The following is a 16,068-nucleotide window of genomic DNA, read 5'->3' as shown; positions in this document are numbered from 1 at the left end:
CATTACAGTGGGGGGAGATGTGGACATTACAGTGGGGGGAGATGTGAATATTACAGTGGGGGGAGATGTGGATATTACAGTGGGGGAGATGGGGGGGGCGCAGTTTGCCATCTTCGCCCTGGGCACCAAATGGCCTTGTCCCTGCACTGGTCAGTGTCACTACCCCCTCCCCCATAATACAGGGTGAGTGTCACTACCACCCCCCCATAATACAGGGTCAGTGTCACACCCCCATAATACAGGGTTTGTGTCACTACCCCCCCCCCCATAAGACAGGGTCAGTATCACACCCCCATAATACAGGGTCAGTGTCACCCCCTTAATAATACAGCCCCCCCCCAGGAGAGAGACCACCCTTAGTGTCCCCTTGTAACAGTGACCCCCCTCCCTCACAGACCCCCATTAGATCAGAAACCCCCCTATATCAGTGCTCCCCTTAGAGACCCAAAAAACAAAAAAACAAAAAAATGCAGCACACCCTCCTCCTATAACTATATTAATCCATATATTTCACATATGAATTAATAAATATAATCATATGGGGGGGGGGGCGCTGTATTTTTCTTTTAAAATTGAGGTGTGGGAACATATATAAGTGATGGCAGCTATTTATTTACTGCGTTTTTCATTCATTCATCTTTTTTAGATTAGGGGCCCCTTATATCAGTGACTCCCCCCCCCCCCCCGTTAGAGACCAACTATTCTCTAAGGGGGGGACTGATAAAAGGGGACTCTGATACAATGCGGGGGTCTCTGGGGGGGTTGCTATGCTAATATATCCACTTGCCTTCCAGGCACTTTCCTTCTTGCCCAGACCAATTTTCAGCTTTCACCGCTGTCACACTTTGAATGACAATTGCGCAGTCATATTACACTGTACTCAAATTAAATATTTCTCCTTTACTGATGGGCACTGATATGCGGCAATGATGGGCACAGATAGGTGGCAATGATTGGCACTGTTGAGGCTGCAATGATATGTGACACTGATAGGCAGCAATGATGGGAAAAGATAGGCGGTATTGATAAGGCTGCACTGATGTGCAACACTGATAGGTGGCAAAGATGGCCACAGATAGGCGGAAAAGATGGCCACAGATAGGCAGCAATGATGGCCACAGATAGGCGGCAATGATGGGCACTGATGAAGTTGCACTTATAAGGCTACACTGATGTGCAACACAGATAGGGGGCAATGATGGGCACAGATAGGCGGCAATGATGGGCACAGATAGGCGGCAATGATGGGCACTGATGAAGTGGCACTTATAAGGCTACACTGATGTGCGACACTGATAGGCGGCAATGATGGGCACAGATAGGCGGCAATGATGGGCACAGATAGGCGGCAATGATGGGCACTGAAGAAGTGGCACTTATAAGGCTACACTGATGTGTGGCACTGATAGGCGGCAATGATGGGCACTGACAGGCATCACTGATAAGGAAGGGGGGGCATTGATATAAGGGGGACTGTGAGCTAATGGGGGTCTCCAAGGGAGGTGCTGCTGAATTAATGGTTGGTTACCACACATTAGATCAGCAGTCAGTACCCCCTCTTAGAGATCCCCATTAGCTCACAGCCCCCCCTTCCTTAGAGACCTCCAGAGATCAGAGAGACCCCCCTCCCTTATAACAGCGCCCCCTGCCCTCTTTAAGACATCCATTCATGTCTTACCAGCAGGACCCGGGAGCCACTGCAAGGAGGGAAGTGTGAGAGCTGAGCTGGGGGGCTGAGCTGCTCTTGGGCTCCTCGCAGTATGCAGTGTGTGCGTGAACAGAAGAACGGATCATCTGACAGGTTATTACTCACATGCACACTGTTCCCTCGCAGTGCCGGTGTTCTGCCGAGAAAGTTCCCCTCGGCGGATAAGGACCCCCTTCTACTGTGCAGGTGCTGCGCCTGCGCAGTAGGGGCCAGCAGAAATAGCCGAAGCCGAATAGTTGGAAATCAGCTGTACACGGCGCCTGTAAGAGGGCCCCTCGCGGGCTCGCTTCGCTCGCCACGCTTCGGGCACGGCCTCGCTTCGCTCGCTTCTCCCTCCTAGGTCCACTTGGATGGTGGGGCTTGAACCTGGACCCAGGGCGCAGGCGCCGTGTACAGCTGATTGAAGATTTTCAGCTTCGGCTATCTTCGGCGGCTCCTAGTAGTTCGTACTGCGCAAGCGCTGCGCCTGCGCAGTACGGGGGGGTCCTTACCTGCCGGGGGAACTTTCTCGGCAAGACACCCGCAGCACTTCCTTCTCCTCTTCTATCCCGCCTCCCGAGCCTCTGAATGATGTCACGGCAGGGCCGGCCCTAGAAGGCATCTGTCGGGCGGAGCTTATTCCGCCTGACAGGAAAGAGAATGTGCCGGGTGCAGCAGGAGTGGACTCAGCATACCGCAACCATCTCTGAACGGTGAGGGATTTCACCTGCGCCCCCTCCCCCAGTAAATTGTTCCGCCCAGGGCTCCTCCCACTTTCCACCGCCATTTGTCCCGACCCCGTGTCCAGGTATCAACTGAAAACAGGGCATGGGTGTCTAAACCCGGACTGTCCGGGTCAATACAGGACAGGTGGCAACCCTAAATATAACATAAACTGTACACCAAGGACCCATGCAGTCCTTGGCTGCTGCATTCTTAATCTGCCCCTAGTTGCCTCTTCTATCCAGCAGCAGGGGATGCTCTAAATCAGGGGTCTCCAAACTTTCTAACGAAAGGACCAGTTTACTGTCCTTTAGGCTTTGGGGGGTCAGACTGTGCCCAGTGGGAGTAACCAATGCACAATCTTTGGTATGGGGGGAGAAATAGTTTGTGTCAGTGGGAGGAATAGTTACCCTGTTTTTGTTGTCAGTGGAGGAAATAGTGCCCCATAGTTGGTGTCAGTGGCGGGAATTATGCCCCATTGTTGGTGTCAGTGACAGGAATAATGCTTCAAGGGCTGGATAAAGGTAAGCAAAGGGCCGCAGTTTGAAGACCACCTCTAAATTAATGGAGCATGAGCGCTACAGCAGTTTTTTCTAGGTCGTACTTTAGGTACTCAGCTGCTATATACTTGTACATGGGGGCAGCCGTATTTTTTCATAAGCAGATTCTGCTGTGGGAGGAAACCTCCTCTCGGTTTCCGATGATCACACAGGTAGCAAAAACTAAAAACCTGAGATTATAAGCCTTCTCCACTCAATCCAGAATCACAAAAAAATTTTAAAAAATTAGTATTTGTGTCCAAGCGACTGTAAAAACTCTTTGGAAACTGAAGGAGGTGGTGATCTAAACAGCCACCTTCTGTTATGTGTCAGGCTCATGTATTGGTCCAAGGCAGCACTGGAAGCCATAAGAAAAAGCTGGCGGCTCATTTACCTGAAAAATAACTTGAGAACCTGAACACCTTAGTTACAAAGCCTTTTACACTTACATGTTCTGAAGTTCAGGATGGAGTTGACAAAGTCATAGAGTAGAACAGAAAATTCTGTTAACTTAAAGATGTCTAAAATAAAATAAGTGGCCAAGGGGATACACAGTAACATTGGACTGATTTTTCTTTGGAACTGGATTGTGAAGATATGGTTCCCTCTCAGCTAATGACACAGGAAGATTTTTTCTCCTCCTCATACTCTGGGTAGACCTGGAATTTCTCGAACACCACGAAGATGGACGGAGCATGGGTGGTGTCCACGCAGGAGTCATAACTCTCGGTTTTGTTGTATTTCTGAGGTGGACGTCTCATCTTGGAATCCCCTACAACAAAGTCACCGACCAGCACATGAGCCACAAACATGGTTCGTGTTCCTGCAGAGGTGGGCACAGAGTAATTGTGGGAGTAGGATTCATCTCTTGCAAAGTAACTTCCTGTTGGGAAAAAGTTTACAAGTTATATGTGTTGCGATAAAAAAAAAAAAGAAAACTGTGTCCCCTTTCCTTATTTACAGAATAGGAGGGTCTCCTACTGAATTATGAGAACAAAACTTACTAAAGTCTATCTAGAGCAAAACTTCTTTTTTTTTTTTTTGGATGGAGTGGGAAAAGATGAGTGCCACCTTTTATTATCAAAAACCCAGCCTCATGCTGAAGTCAGTAAGGTGCACTCACCCCAGCAGTTTTCTTCCTCTCTCCTCCCTCGGCGGCGACGGCCTCACTACTATGGGCACTCGGCTGTGACAGCTTGTGGCTTTACAGCTGGATGCCCACTGCGCATGCGCGAGCGGCGCTGCACTTTGTGATTGGTCCCGAAGTCTTCTAGGACCTGTCCTGTGTTCCAGAAGACCGGGAGGGAGGGGGGAAGGATAACTTCCACTTCTGATCACCTAAGGCGACCCAAAAGGAAGTGGCTGCGGGAACCAGTCAAAAACAGGTATCCGCTCCCCCACTCCTCCCCAAAAGCTCTATTTCACCATCAGATAGATATACTTTATTGTCATTGTATACATACAACAACATTTTTCTGGGTACTCTTTACAGCAGTAATAAAACACTTCTCAACAAAACCACATATATACTCTTAGCAAATGCCCACATAACTATTTAAATATATCAAAATATAAAATGTTATTTAACAATAAATAACAGAATATTATAATTCCACATAAAATTCCTAAAACACTGTACCTGACGGGATCATGGACAATACGGCCCTAGGGAAAAAACTATGCTTTAAGCGGTTAGTGTGCGTTTTAAGTGTTCTATATCTTTTCCCTGATGGCAATGGGACAAACACACTGTAACCTGGGTGGGTTGGATCAATACTAATAGCTTTTGCCCACTTTTTTAATCGGCTGGCATATGCTGTATCCAAATTTGGTAGCTCTGTTCCTATGATCCGCTGTGCTGTTTTCACCACACGAAACAGGCACTTCTTATCCTCCGCCCCTCAGCTGGCATACCACACTACAGCGTAGTGGAGAAGAATACTCTAAATGGTACAATGATAGAAATTGTCCAGAAGCCTTAAGGGCAATCCAGCCTGCTTCAGTCTCCGAAGAAAATGCCTCATCAATGGGACTTTAACCAGTTCCCTACCGCCGTATTGTAAGGAACCATTCCTCCCTCCGGGTGGGTGTCATATGACGTCCTCGGCTTCCTGGCATTGTGGAGATGTCCGCCGGGCACTGGGGATTGCTCATCACAGAGCAGGGACGTGGGTCTGTGTGTGTAAACACACAGATCCACGTCCTGTCAGGGGAGAGGAGAACTGATCCTATGTTCCTTGTACAGAGAAACACCGATCGGTCTCCTCCCCTCCCCCCACAGTTAGAATCACTCCCTAGGACACACATTTAACCCCTGCAGCGCCCCTTAGTGTTAACCCCTTCCCTGCCAGTCACATTTATATAGTAATCAGTGCATTTTTTATAGCACCGATTGCTTTATAAATGTGAATGGTCCCAAAATAGTGTCCAAAGTGTCTGATCTGTCTGCCGCAATGTCACAGTCACGATAAAAATCACAGATAGCTGCCATTAGTAGTAAAAAAAAAAAATAATAAAAATGACAAATCTATCCCCTATTTTGTAGATGCTATAACTTTTGCGCAAACCAATCAATATATGTTTATTGGGATTTTTTTTTTACCAAAAATATGTAGAAGAATACATATCGGCCTAAACTGAGGAAAAAAATTGTTTAAAAAAAAAAAATGAGATATTTATTATAGCAATGGAAAGGGCATAGAAGTATTACAATTCTTAGTTAAAAGAAAGCAAAGAAAAATTGCGATAATTACCCAACAAATCGCAGAATGCAAAATTGCATTAGAATCTTATAAAGAAACACCATCCTTTGCTACACTTACTAACCAGCTCAATAAAGTGCTGGAAAGAAAAGATATAGAGATAAAACAGAAGAAAATACTTAAGAGACACAAATGATTACAAGTTAGAGCAAAGTTACAAATGGCAATTGAATTTCAAGGAAGGTTAAACTGGTTCTACCACATCTTCCCCTGTGAGAGAGGTACGGACTTCAACCCCTATGAGAGACCAAAGAATGAGATCTCCAAGAAGATCAACACAGGAAGAGAGTATCACAGAAAGGCAACACAGAAACAATGTTGATGGACAGCCCAGACAATATGATAGCAATGGCCCAAGAACACCTAGGCCCTGGTGGCAAAATAAGAACAATAACCCTAAACCATGGAGTAAATCCTCAAAAAAACCTTTTTGGAAAAATAATGGAAAAAATAAAAAACATAGGAACCACCAGAATGGCCAATATGAACAATATGGGAGTAGGGAATATAACCAAACAAATGGACAGTACTACAATGAGTATCAAAATCCCCCTAGACCTCAACAACAAGGATATCAAGGAAGACCTAGGGATAACTATTCAGATAACACATATTATCATCAGGACAGTAGACATGATGGAAGAGATCGCTACCAATACCAATATCAACAGGAAGATGACCGGGGACGTTACGATCAATATCAATATGGTCCAAGGTACAGCCCCATAAGAACACAGAACCGATATGAAGTACTAAGGGAGTATAGAGACCCTAATCCACCTACACCTTTTTTAGACATGCGCAAGAACGAAAGTCCCCCGCGGCAAGACAGAGCTATGAACGTAGGAATCCCAAACGGAAGAGAGGATGAAGAGGAGGACACAAGACCAAAAAGGAAGAGAGAGTAAAAGGTGAAGGAATCTACAACCTGAGTGGAGTGGACCTCACGCAAAATGAATTAGCATTACTCGACAAAGGATTAAAGTATGCACCTACACGCAATCTGAACAAATTCAACTTATATGTGGATATCCAGAAATACACAAGGAAGTTAAACATCAAAAAATATATGTTGAACCAAGCAACAGCAACCAGCTCAACCAACAGATTATGCTGATTTGCACATAATTAGTTATTTTTGTACAAGAATTAATATAAGAATATTTTCATGTGTTTTTGCACAGAGTTCAGTAATAAGATAATAATTAGTTTACACAGAAAAGAAACGAAAAACAAAGGGTGTTTGTTAAATTTTTATTGGAATAATTTCTTACTGAGGCCCGGTTCACACCTATGCGAATTAGATGCAGCTTACATTGCATCCAATTCGCACAACATTTTAAACTACGTTCATTTGAATGAGGCTGGTTCACATATGTGAAAACGTGTACGTATTCTGGGCATTGCGGTGCGATTTTCAAGCACATTATTTATTACCTATTTTGTAGTTGCTATAACTTTTGCGCAAACCAATCAATATACACCTATTGTGATTTTTTTTACCAAAAATATGTAGAAGAATACATATTGGCCTAAACTGTGGAAGAAATTTGTTTGTTTATATATTTTTGGGGGATATTTATTATAGCAAAAAGTTAAAAATATTGCTTTTTTTTTTCAAAATTGTCGCTCTTTTTTTGTTTATAGCGCAAAAAATAAAAACCGCAGAGGTGATCAAATACCACCAAAAAAAAGCTCTATCTGTGGGAAAAAAAGGACGTCAATTTTGTTTAGGTACAATGTTGCACGACCGCACAATTGTCAGCTAAATCGACGCAGTACAGAATCGCAGAAAATGCTCTGGTCAGGAAGGAGGTAAATCCTTCTGGGGCTGAAGTGGTTAAAACCAATCACACCGTGTTTTTGGAGAGCAGCCAGTATTTCTCCTGCGGTTACCTGTGGGTTTTTCTTTGTATCCTGAGCAATTCTCAGGATACAATTCCTGAGCAATTCTTCCGCCAGTTGTGGCTGCAATCTTTCTTGGTCTACCGGACCTTGGCTTGGCTTTTTAATAAGTGATTAAACAGTACTGACTGGCATATTCAAGGCTTTGGATGTTTTTTTATATCCTTTTCCATCTTTGTAAAGTTTCATTACCTTGTTACGCAGGTCTTTTGACTGTTCTTTTCTACCTCCTCATGGCTCAGTGTCTAGCCTGCTTAGTGCATCTATGTGAGCGCTAACAAACTCATTGACTATTTATACACAGACACTAATTGTGATTTAAAAAGCCACAAATGTGGGAAATGAACCTTTAATTGCCAGTTTAACCTGTGTGTGCCACTTTCTGTGTCTATACCAGGGCCAAACATTCCAGTTGATTAATAATAAATGGCTTCAGCCAAACACTAACCATGAGTGAAAGAAATGTTTTTGCGTTATCATTCATATTCTCTGAAAAATGGCCAAGAATTCATAAATTCTGCTAGGGTATGTATTTAATCGGTGCTATAACTTATAAGCGCAACTGTATTTACAGTAGCTATAGGTAAGCCTTATTATACCTTATTATACCTTTAATGATGTATTAATGATTACAGAGCTGCATTAATTTGTGTCAGCTTTAAACTAGGTGTTTTGTTTGTATATTACACAGGACCATTTATTAAAATTACTTTGGCTCAGCTAATCATGCAGTAAGATTTATTTTCTTCCTCGTACTCCAGGATGTACTCTGGGTAGACCTGGAATTTCTCAAACATCACGAAGATGGATGGATTGAGCATGTTGTCCACGCAGGTGTCGTAGCTCTCAGTGCTATTGTGTTTCTGAGGTGGGCGTCTCATCTTGGAATCACCTTTGACAAAGTCACCGACTAACACACGAGCCAGAAACATGGTCCGTGTCCCCTCAGAGTTGGGCTGGGAGTAGTTGTGGGAGTAGGATGCGTCCCTGGCGAAATAACTTCCTGTTGGGAAAAAGTTTACACATTTAATATATTAATGCATTCACCCCCTCTGCAGAATATTGGTAGCTCCTGCTGCATAGTAGGAACAAACATAGGAACAAAGTTTTGTTTTAATGGATCAGATCTGCCCCGCCAGCACATACACAGCAGGAAGAGAGTTTATGTACAGGGTGTAAGCTTAGAATTGTTCAACAGAATTTGAACAGTCATTTGTTTACATGTTCTTACCAAGCAGTAAATTAGCTTTAAGCCAAGCCTTCCCTGACCTCTGTAGCTGCATACACTGGGAGCAATTAATCCCCAAAATTTACAGTGTAAGCACTGAAGTCATTCAAATCCTTTTGTCTGCAGCTCAGCTTCCCCTTCCCAGTAGTGACTCCCTCCACAACTGGACTCCCCATGCTTTCCATTTTCAGCAGTAATTAGGCAGCTCAGCTACCCCTATCCCCCACCCCATCCCATTAGGACTCAGCAGCTCAGTTCACCTTGCTCCCTCCTCCCAACAGTGGCTCAGCAGCTCAGCTTACTCTGCTCCCCCTCTCAGCAGTGACTTAACACTTAGCTACCCCTGCTACCCCCTCCTAGTAATGACTCTACAATTTGCTCTCCTTGCAAACCCTTCTTCTTGTGTTCCTATTCTGTGATTACATCAGAAGGGTAGGAGACTGTCTGAGCCACTGTGCAGCTGCCCAACCACGACTTAGGGGACTTAGGCTTTAAGACTGACCTTGCCCATATACAACACCATTAGTGCTGCAGACACGCCAGTCAAAGTTCTCCTTGCAGATGGCGTCGGTTTTAGAACTGTCTGTGCCGTGAAACAGCTGGCGCTCCTCCACAGGGATACCCAAATTCTTCTTCTTCATCTGATCCTTCTGCCTGAGACCCATGAAAGAAATTCAACAAGTCAGCGTTGTCTAAAGTAGAAGTAACTTTTTTTTTTTTCATAAAACAAAAGATGAACCTTTTCCATGCGCTGTTTGTCTGTTGTTCAGGTATGTTCAGGGTCCTGGGATCATTTTAGGGTTGCCGCCTTGTGTGAGATTGTCCAGCCACAATATTCAAACACTTAGCAATGTCTACAACAACTTATATCCCGATGTCTTTTCTTTGCTTACATGATGTTTTTTGTATCTTTACGCATAGATCCTTTTTATATTGCAAAAAGCTCTTGTTCCCTGAGGAAGCCAATGCTTTGGCGAAACATGTAGGAAACTGAGCCCTCACTTCGAAGGCCGTCTAAATCTGGCCCACCTTACCGCATTAGGGTCATACGTATCATATATGCTTTTTGCTGCTAACTATTTTATTGTTTTTTCTATGTATTGAATATTGTGAAATAAAATATTTGTAATTTTATAATTCCTTTGCATTTTTCATATGTTGTACCCTAGCACCGCTATAATCCCCGGTCCCTCTATCTACTATGAAAACATTCTAGTGTGCCCTAATTCACAGATCCATATCCCTCTAGTGCAGTGTTACAAATTATTTAGATTTGTGAGCTAAGGATATAACATTATCAACTGCTATGCTACCCCAACATTTTATAATCCTGATATGTGCCTACTTTACTATGTACCAATGGCTGACACAGCTCCCCCCCTTCCCCACACAGCCACTCACTGGAAAGACCAGTGTAATGCTGTTTCTGTGCCTCATCATTGGTGTCATTGGACCTGATTGTTGGTGGCACTGTTAGGAATAGTGCCCTATTTTTGATGTCATCGGTAGGAATAGTGCCCCATCATTGGTGTAATTGGTAGGAATAATGCCCCATCATTGGTGTCAGTGGGAGGAATAGTGCCCCATCATTGGTGTCATCAGTAGGAATAGTGCCCCATCATTGATGTCATTGTGAGGAATTGTGCCCCATTGTTGGTGTCATTAGGAGGAATTGTGCCCAATCGTTGGTGTCATTGGGAGAAATTCTGCCCCATCATTGGTGTCATTGGAAGGAATTGTGCCCCATCACTGGTGCGATTGAGAGGAATTGTGCCCCGTCATTGATGTCATTGGGAGGAATTGTGCCCCATCATTGCTGTCATAAGGCTCCATTGTTGGTGTCATTGGGACGAACTGTGCCCCATCGTTGGTGTCATTAGGAGAAATTGTGCCCCTTCATTGGTGTCAGTGAATAAAATAGTGCCCCAAGGGCTGGAATAAAGCAAGCAAAATATCACATCTGGCCCTAGGGGCGCAGTTTGGAGACTGCTTCTTTAAAGCGAAGCAGGAGCTCTTTAAACATAATAACGAGAAACACAGAGGGGTGCCAGACTAAGTGCAGCATTAAAAATACCTTGATGTGTTAAAAAAGACAATAGGCAACTCGCATTGTAGTGAATTCAAGTAGGCATGTGTAATAAGCCAAGGCCAAGCATGGAGGGATCCTAGTTAAGAAGCATCAGGAAGTGGCCAACCGCAATGGTGACCAGCGTGGAACGCAAGATGGCCCTGCACCGGAATTGATGCCAGCGGGAGGACATGCTGCCGTGGATGGGAGTTTAGGAGCTGAAGTGTACATGAAGCCTTACAGATCTGTGATCTCTCCTTTGTGGCTTCTGATCATCCAACAAATACTGCCACTTGTACACATCTGGAAATTGTGCACAAGTGGCTATCCTGGGAAATCTGCCACATTTGCCTTGGAATACAAAATGCCCCTTTGACCTATAAAAGTGAGACACTCCTTTTCTGAATTAATTGGGGCTTGTGGGCGAGGTCATCTGCACCCATGCACTCAGGGGTACCTTTTATACGGAGCGGAGCGCTCTCATCAATACCCGGGACCAGGCGGAGACTGTGATCTTAACAACTACACTTCTCTTCCTCTGTGTCTTGCCAAGTTAACCCTTTTATAGTGGTGTTACTTCACACCCCGTAGTGCATTTATAGACCCAGGTTCTTTAGATAAGACAGGACCAACATACAGCCCTTTGAATAACTTCAGACCAGGCTCATAACGATTAATGTAACTTTACTGGAGAAACGCAGAATAACAGTTTAATATGAACAACATCCTTTCCCTAATTCCAACTAAAACAATGTAGTGGCCCAGGCATACCTCCATGAGGTAAGAGTCCATAATGGCTTGGATGTTTCCCCAAAAACCCTGGTTTCTTCAGCAGCACCAATGATGATTGTGCTCACAGGTGATGCTGAAACTCACTGAACCCACCAGAACCTGGCTCACTGGGACTCAACCATCCCCCTTTTATAGCACAGGTGGGCTGGCTAGGACCAAAAGTCCAGAAACTGAGCTAGAAACATTTAACCCTTTTACCAGCCTGGGCCAGCCGCTGGCTTACTGGACTAAACATGCTTTAACCTGCCTACAGGCTGCTTGGGTATTAAAGCCACCCAAGCTCAGTTAGTTTGTAATAACTGCCAACATACCATTGATAGACCTGCCAGAGAGAGGGGTTCTGAATTCGCCACAGTTTTTTCACCTTAAGACGGGAGACTGTCTTCCTAAACATTTCAACAGTTTTTGAGAACTCTACCCAACTTGCCGCTACAAGAACTTTCTGCAAATAAAAATAAAATATATATATTTTTAGATTTACACAACCATATTTTATTTCAAGAAGGTCATAGAAGCAGACCTATCATAGACATTTGCTAAACAAAAACAGGGTTTAGGCGGTCTTTACCTGAAAATGAGTGAAAATGTAGCTATATCATTTTACATGAAAGTTTATTTTCAAATAAATTAGTAGTAAAGTATTCTTCCTGTCATACCTTATACCCAATTTCTGGCACGGCATTCATGTCCCAGTGTGGTGGGTAGTTTATCATCTTCAGAGGGGAATTTGAAGGCTTTTGGTTTGAACTGCCTGTAGCAGATTTGGTGCTGCAAAATAAAAGCAGAAAACAGATGGTCAGAGTCACCTGCCATCTCAACAATAACTATTTCATCATCTCAGTAGACATACAGATGGCCAGTGTAATTCTTCCTTACCTTCCTTTCAACATCTTCACTTTCTCAAAATCCTGGAATTTGGGTCTTCGGTGTACCTCTTTTTCTGTTCTATAATAAATGTTCCTCTGTCTCATTTCTGAAGGTGAAGAAAAAAAAAGTACAAATTAAAGAGAAGTATATGTCCATGCATCATCAATTTATACCCCTCAAATGTCCCCTTCCCCTCTAAATCATATAACAGCATTATTTTTTTATTTTTCTGTTGTGAGTGAACCATCTTTTTTAGTTACTGTGACATCATCACAAGGTTTGTAAAATTCTGCAGGGGGGGCTGCTGGGAGTTCAGTTAATATTGGTTGGAACACTCCGAAAACGATGTCTCCCGAGAGCCTATTACTTACATAGTGTGTGGATAGGCTTTTGCTGATCAAGGAATCAGCATTGTCTTGCTGAAAAATAAGTCAATATACAGTATGCATGTCTAGTGACAGAGACAGACAGGAATAGGTGGAGTTCTGTGATCCAGCAGGGTAGAACTGGACAAGTCTCATAATGTTGGTTGGGATTTTAGTGCAACAAAGGCACTGTGTAGCCCTCCCAAACAGGAAGCTAGAGGCACACTGGGTTTCTGGCAGATAGGTGTCAGGTCTATAAGTATTGTTCTATACTTGCAGAAACACAGGCAAATATGTGCTAAATACAGTGGCGGCTGGTGAAGTTTTAGGATGGGGGGGCGCCAGACCTCAGCCTTCCTTTTTGACCCCTCCCACTTGGTGAAAATGGGTGTGGTTGCAGCGAAATAGTGGGCGTGGCTCTAGGGTGATGTGGTTAGCGTCTGAGATGAGGGAGAGAAGGGAGAGGGAGGGAGTGAGGGAGGGACAGCAGGCCCATATCCTACACAACAATAGAAATATGTGTGTTCTAGAAATTTTAACAATCAGCAGATAAAGATACTCCAAACACCTGGTATTAGCACTTCAATCATCCCGGCACCATGGTTGTTATGGTGTCAGGATGATTGAAGCGCATTATTTCTATTATTACATTGTAATATCAAATTAAATCATTCAACTCACCATAATGCAGAATCAGTGGGAGCCCTGAGCATGTCACCTGCCACGTCGCCTGCCACCAGATGCCATCAGGTGCCCCCAGCAGAGTCCGTCCTTACATCATCTGCCCCTAGCGGAGTCCGTCCTTACATCAGGTGCCCCCAGCGGAGTCTGTCCTTACATCAGGTGCCCCCAGCGGAGTCCGTCCTTACATCAGGTGCCCCCAGCAGAGTCCCTCCTTACATCTGTGTCCCCAAAGGAGTCCCTCCTTACATCTGTGTCCCCAGCGGAGTCCATCCTCTCTCCACTGAACACAAGGGGATTAGTCCTCACGGCAACCATCTTGTAGCCCGCCGTAAGTGACTTTGTTCTCATACTGAAAACAAAGCACCCGACGGGCGGATGCTGCTCGGCGCGATAGATTGCGCCGCAAAGCAGCTCCAAACCCCGCCAATGAAGCGCCGCATCAGCAGTCTCGTGATTGCACTGACGTGGCGCTTTCCATAGTGCACTGTGTCCAGCGCCCGAACACAGTGCACTTAAGGGCTTTTTTTTATTATTTTAATTTTTTTAAAGGGTCATTTTTTTTTGTGACTGCCTTGGGGGGGGGGGGGGGGCCCGGGCGCCCCCTATGGACGGCCGCCACTGGCTAAATATGTGTCTTTTTAATTTCATTTTGTCCAGATATAAACATTAAGGAGGGGATTTACTTAGCGTTAGTGTGAACCCCCTGTATGTGAATGTCTCACTAATGCTTTTTGCATTTTGCCTATGGAACACGTTCACATCAATGCATTTTTGTGCCTCTGCGTTTTTGGGAAGGGTCGGGGACTTTTTTCCCGCAAAATGCAGCGTCTTGCATGTAATAGATTTCAACGGACCCGCATCCAAAACACAAGTTTTACAGCGATTTTGCTGCGATTTTTTTGTTACATTCTATAGCTGGTTGCTAAGGAGCGGGAAGTTGGTCGCCGCATCCTTAGCAATCGATGAGTCATCAGCTGTCAGCGGGCTTCCCCGCTGACAGCTGAATGTAAAAAAAAAAAAAATTGCTGTCTAAAAAAATTCACCTTCGGTCTGGTATGGATTAGGAGGGGACACCCCCATGCCAAAATTTAAAACAAAATGATATGGGGTCCCCCACAAAATCCATATTAGACCCTTATCTGAGCATGCAGCCCAGTAGTCAGGAAAGGGAGGGGACAAACGAGCGGTCAGATTGCCATGCCCACCTGTGACATCATCGGATGGCCACACCCCATGGCTATATTGGAGATGTCACACACCGGGGACATCACAACGGAGGAAGACAGCCCCAGGACAAGACCTTTTTTGTTTTTAGCGGGTAATGGGCGTCGAGAAAGAAGACAGCGGTGGCGAGGAAAGGGACAGCGGCGAGGAAGGAGACAGCGGCGGCAAGGAAGAAGACGGTAGTGGGAGAAGACGGCTCAGGGTGAAGACAGCACTGGGAGAAGGCGGCTCGGAGAGAAGACAGCACCGGGAGAGACAGCGGAGGGAAAAGATGGCTCGGAGCTATTTTTAATTACATTTTTTAATTTCACTGCTTTTTTAGTGAATGGGTAGGGGTATGTACCCGATACCCATTCACATAGAGGGAGGCCAAGATCTGGGGGTCCCGTTGTTAAAGGTGGCTTCCAGATTTCGATAAGACCCCCGCCCACAGACCCCGACAACCACTGGCCAGGGTTGTCAGGAAGGGGCCCTTGTCCCCATCAACATGGGGGCATGGTGCTTTGGGGTGGGGGCTAGAGAGCATGTTGAGGGCATGCGGCCTAATATGGTTCAGGAGGGGGGGCACTCGCTCGTCCCCTCCCTTTCCTGACCTACCGGGCTGCATGCTCGGATAAGGGTCTAGTATGGATTTTGGGGGGGACCCCACGCCATATTTCTTTAAATTTTGTTTGTGAATTTATTTAGCCAGCAATTCTTTTTTTTACATTCAGCTGTCAGCAGGTAAACCCACTGACAGCTGATGACTCATCGATTGTTTAGGACGGGAAGCCGGCTAATGTGCTGTGAGTGACCACACAATTCACTCTTTACTATTTACACATATTTTTTACTTAAAGTTGAAGTCTAGGTATGATCTTTATTGCATAGGTACATTGGTCCAGCTTGGACCAATATATAGTATACATATTTAAAACCTGAGGGACTGTTGTGGAAGGTGACAACCACTGTAGTAGTACTACAGTGATCACCAAAATTTTCCTGGGCCCTGTAACGAGCAGCTTCCCTCTGCACAGTGACCACAGGGGGCACTCGTTCGGCATTGAAAACCATTCACAGATGCCTTGTGTAGCGATAAGGACAGTCAGCAGAAAACACCATACCTTTCAGTATTTCTAGACATCGCTTGTCACTTTAGTAATCAGTGCAATCAGTGACCACATATCTGTGCATCCAACAAAGTGAATTATGGGACGTATAGTACTCCTTCAGACTATTACTATG

At 44.8% G+C, this 16,068-nt stretch overlaps 1 protein-coding gene across 1 annotated transcript in view; it reads right to left on the bottom strand.

Moving 5' to 3' along the window:
* Positions 1 to 6,992: 6,992 nt before the first annotated feature.
* Positions 6,993 to 16,068, bottom strand: part of LOC141132729 (protein mono-ADP-ribosyltransferase PARP12-like) — a 60,724-nt gene continuing 51,648 nt past the window's right edge. The window contains 5 exon segments of the mRNA XM_073621493.1: positions 6,993 to 8,619; positions 9,347 to 9,498; positions 12,016 to 12,146; positions 12,361 to 12,472; positions 12,581 to 12,677. Coding sequence (XP_073477594.1) covers positions 8,333 to 8,619; positions 9,347 to 9,498; positions 12,016 to 12,146; positions 12,361 to 12,472; positions 12,581 to 12,677 — 779 coding nt within the window. The 3' untranslated portion in view covers positions 6,993 to 8,332.

The sequence above is a fragment of the Aquarana catesbeiana genome, linkage group LG03 (assembly GCF_042186555.1).
Source record: "Aquarana catesbeiana isolate 2022-GZ linkage group LG03, ASM4218655v1, whole genome shotgun sequence".
Lineage (NCBI taxonomy): Eukaryota > Metazoa > Chordata > Amphibia > Anura > Ranidae > Aquarana > Aquarana catesbeiana.
This window is presented reverse-complemented; position numbering and strand designations above follow the sequence as displayed.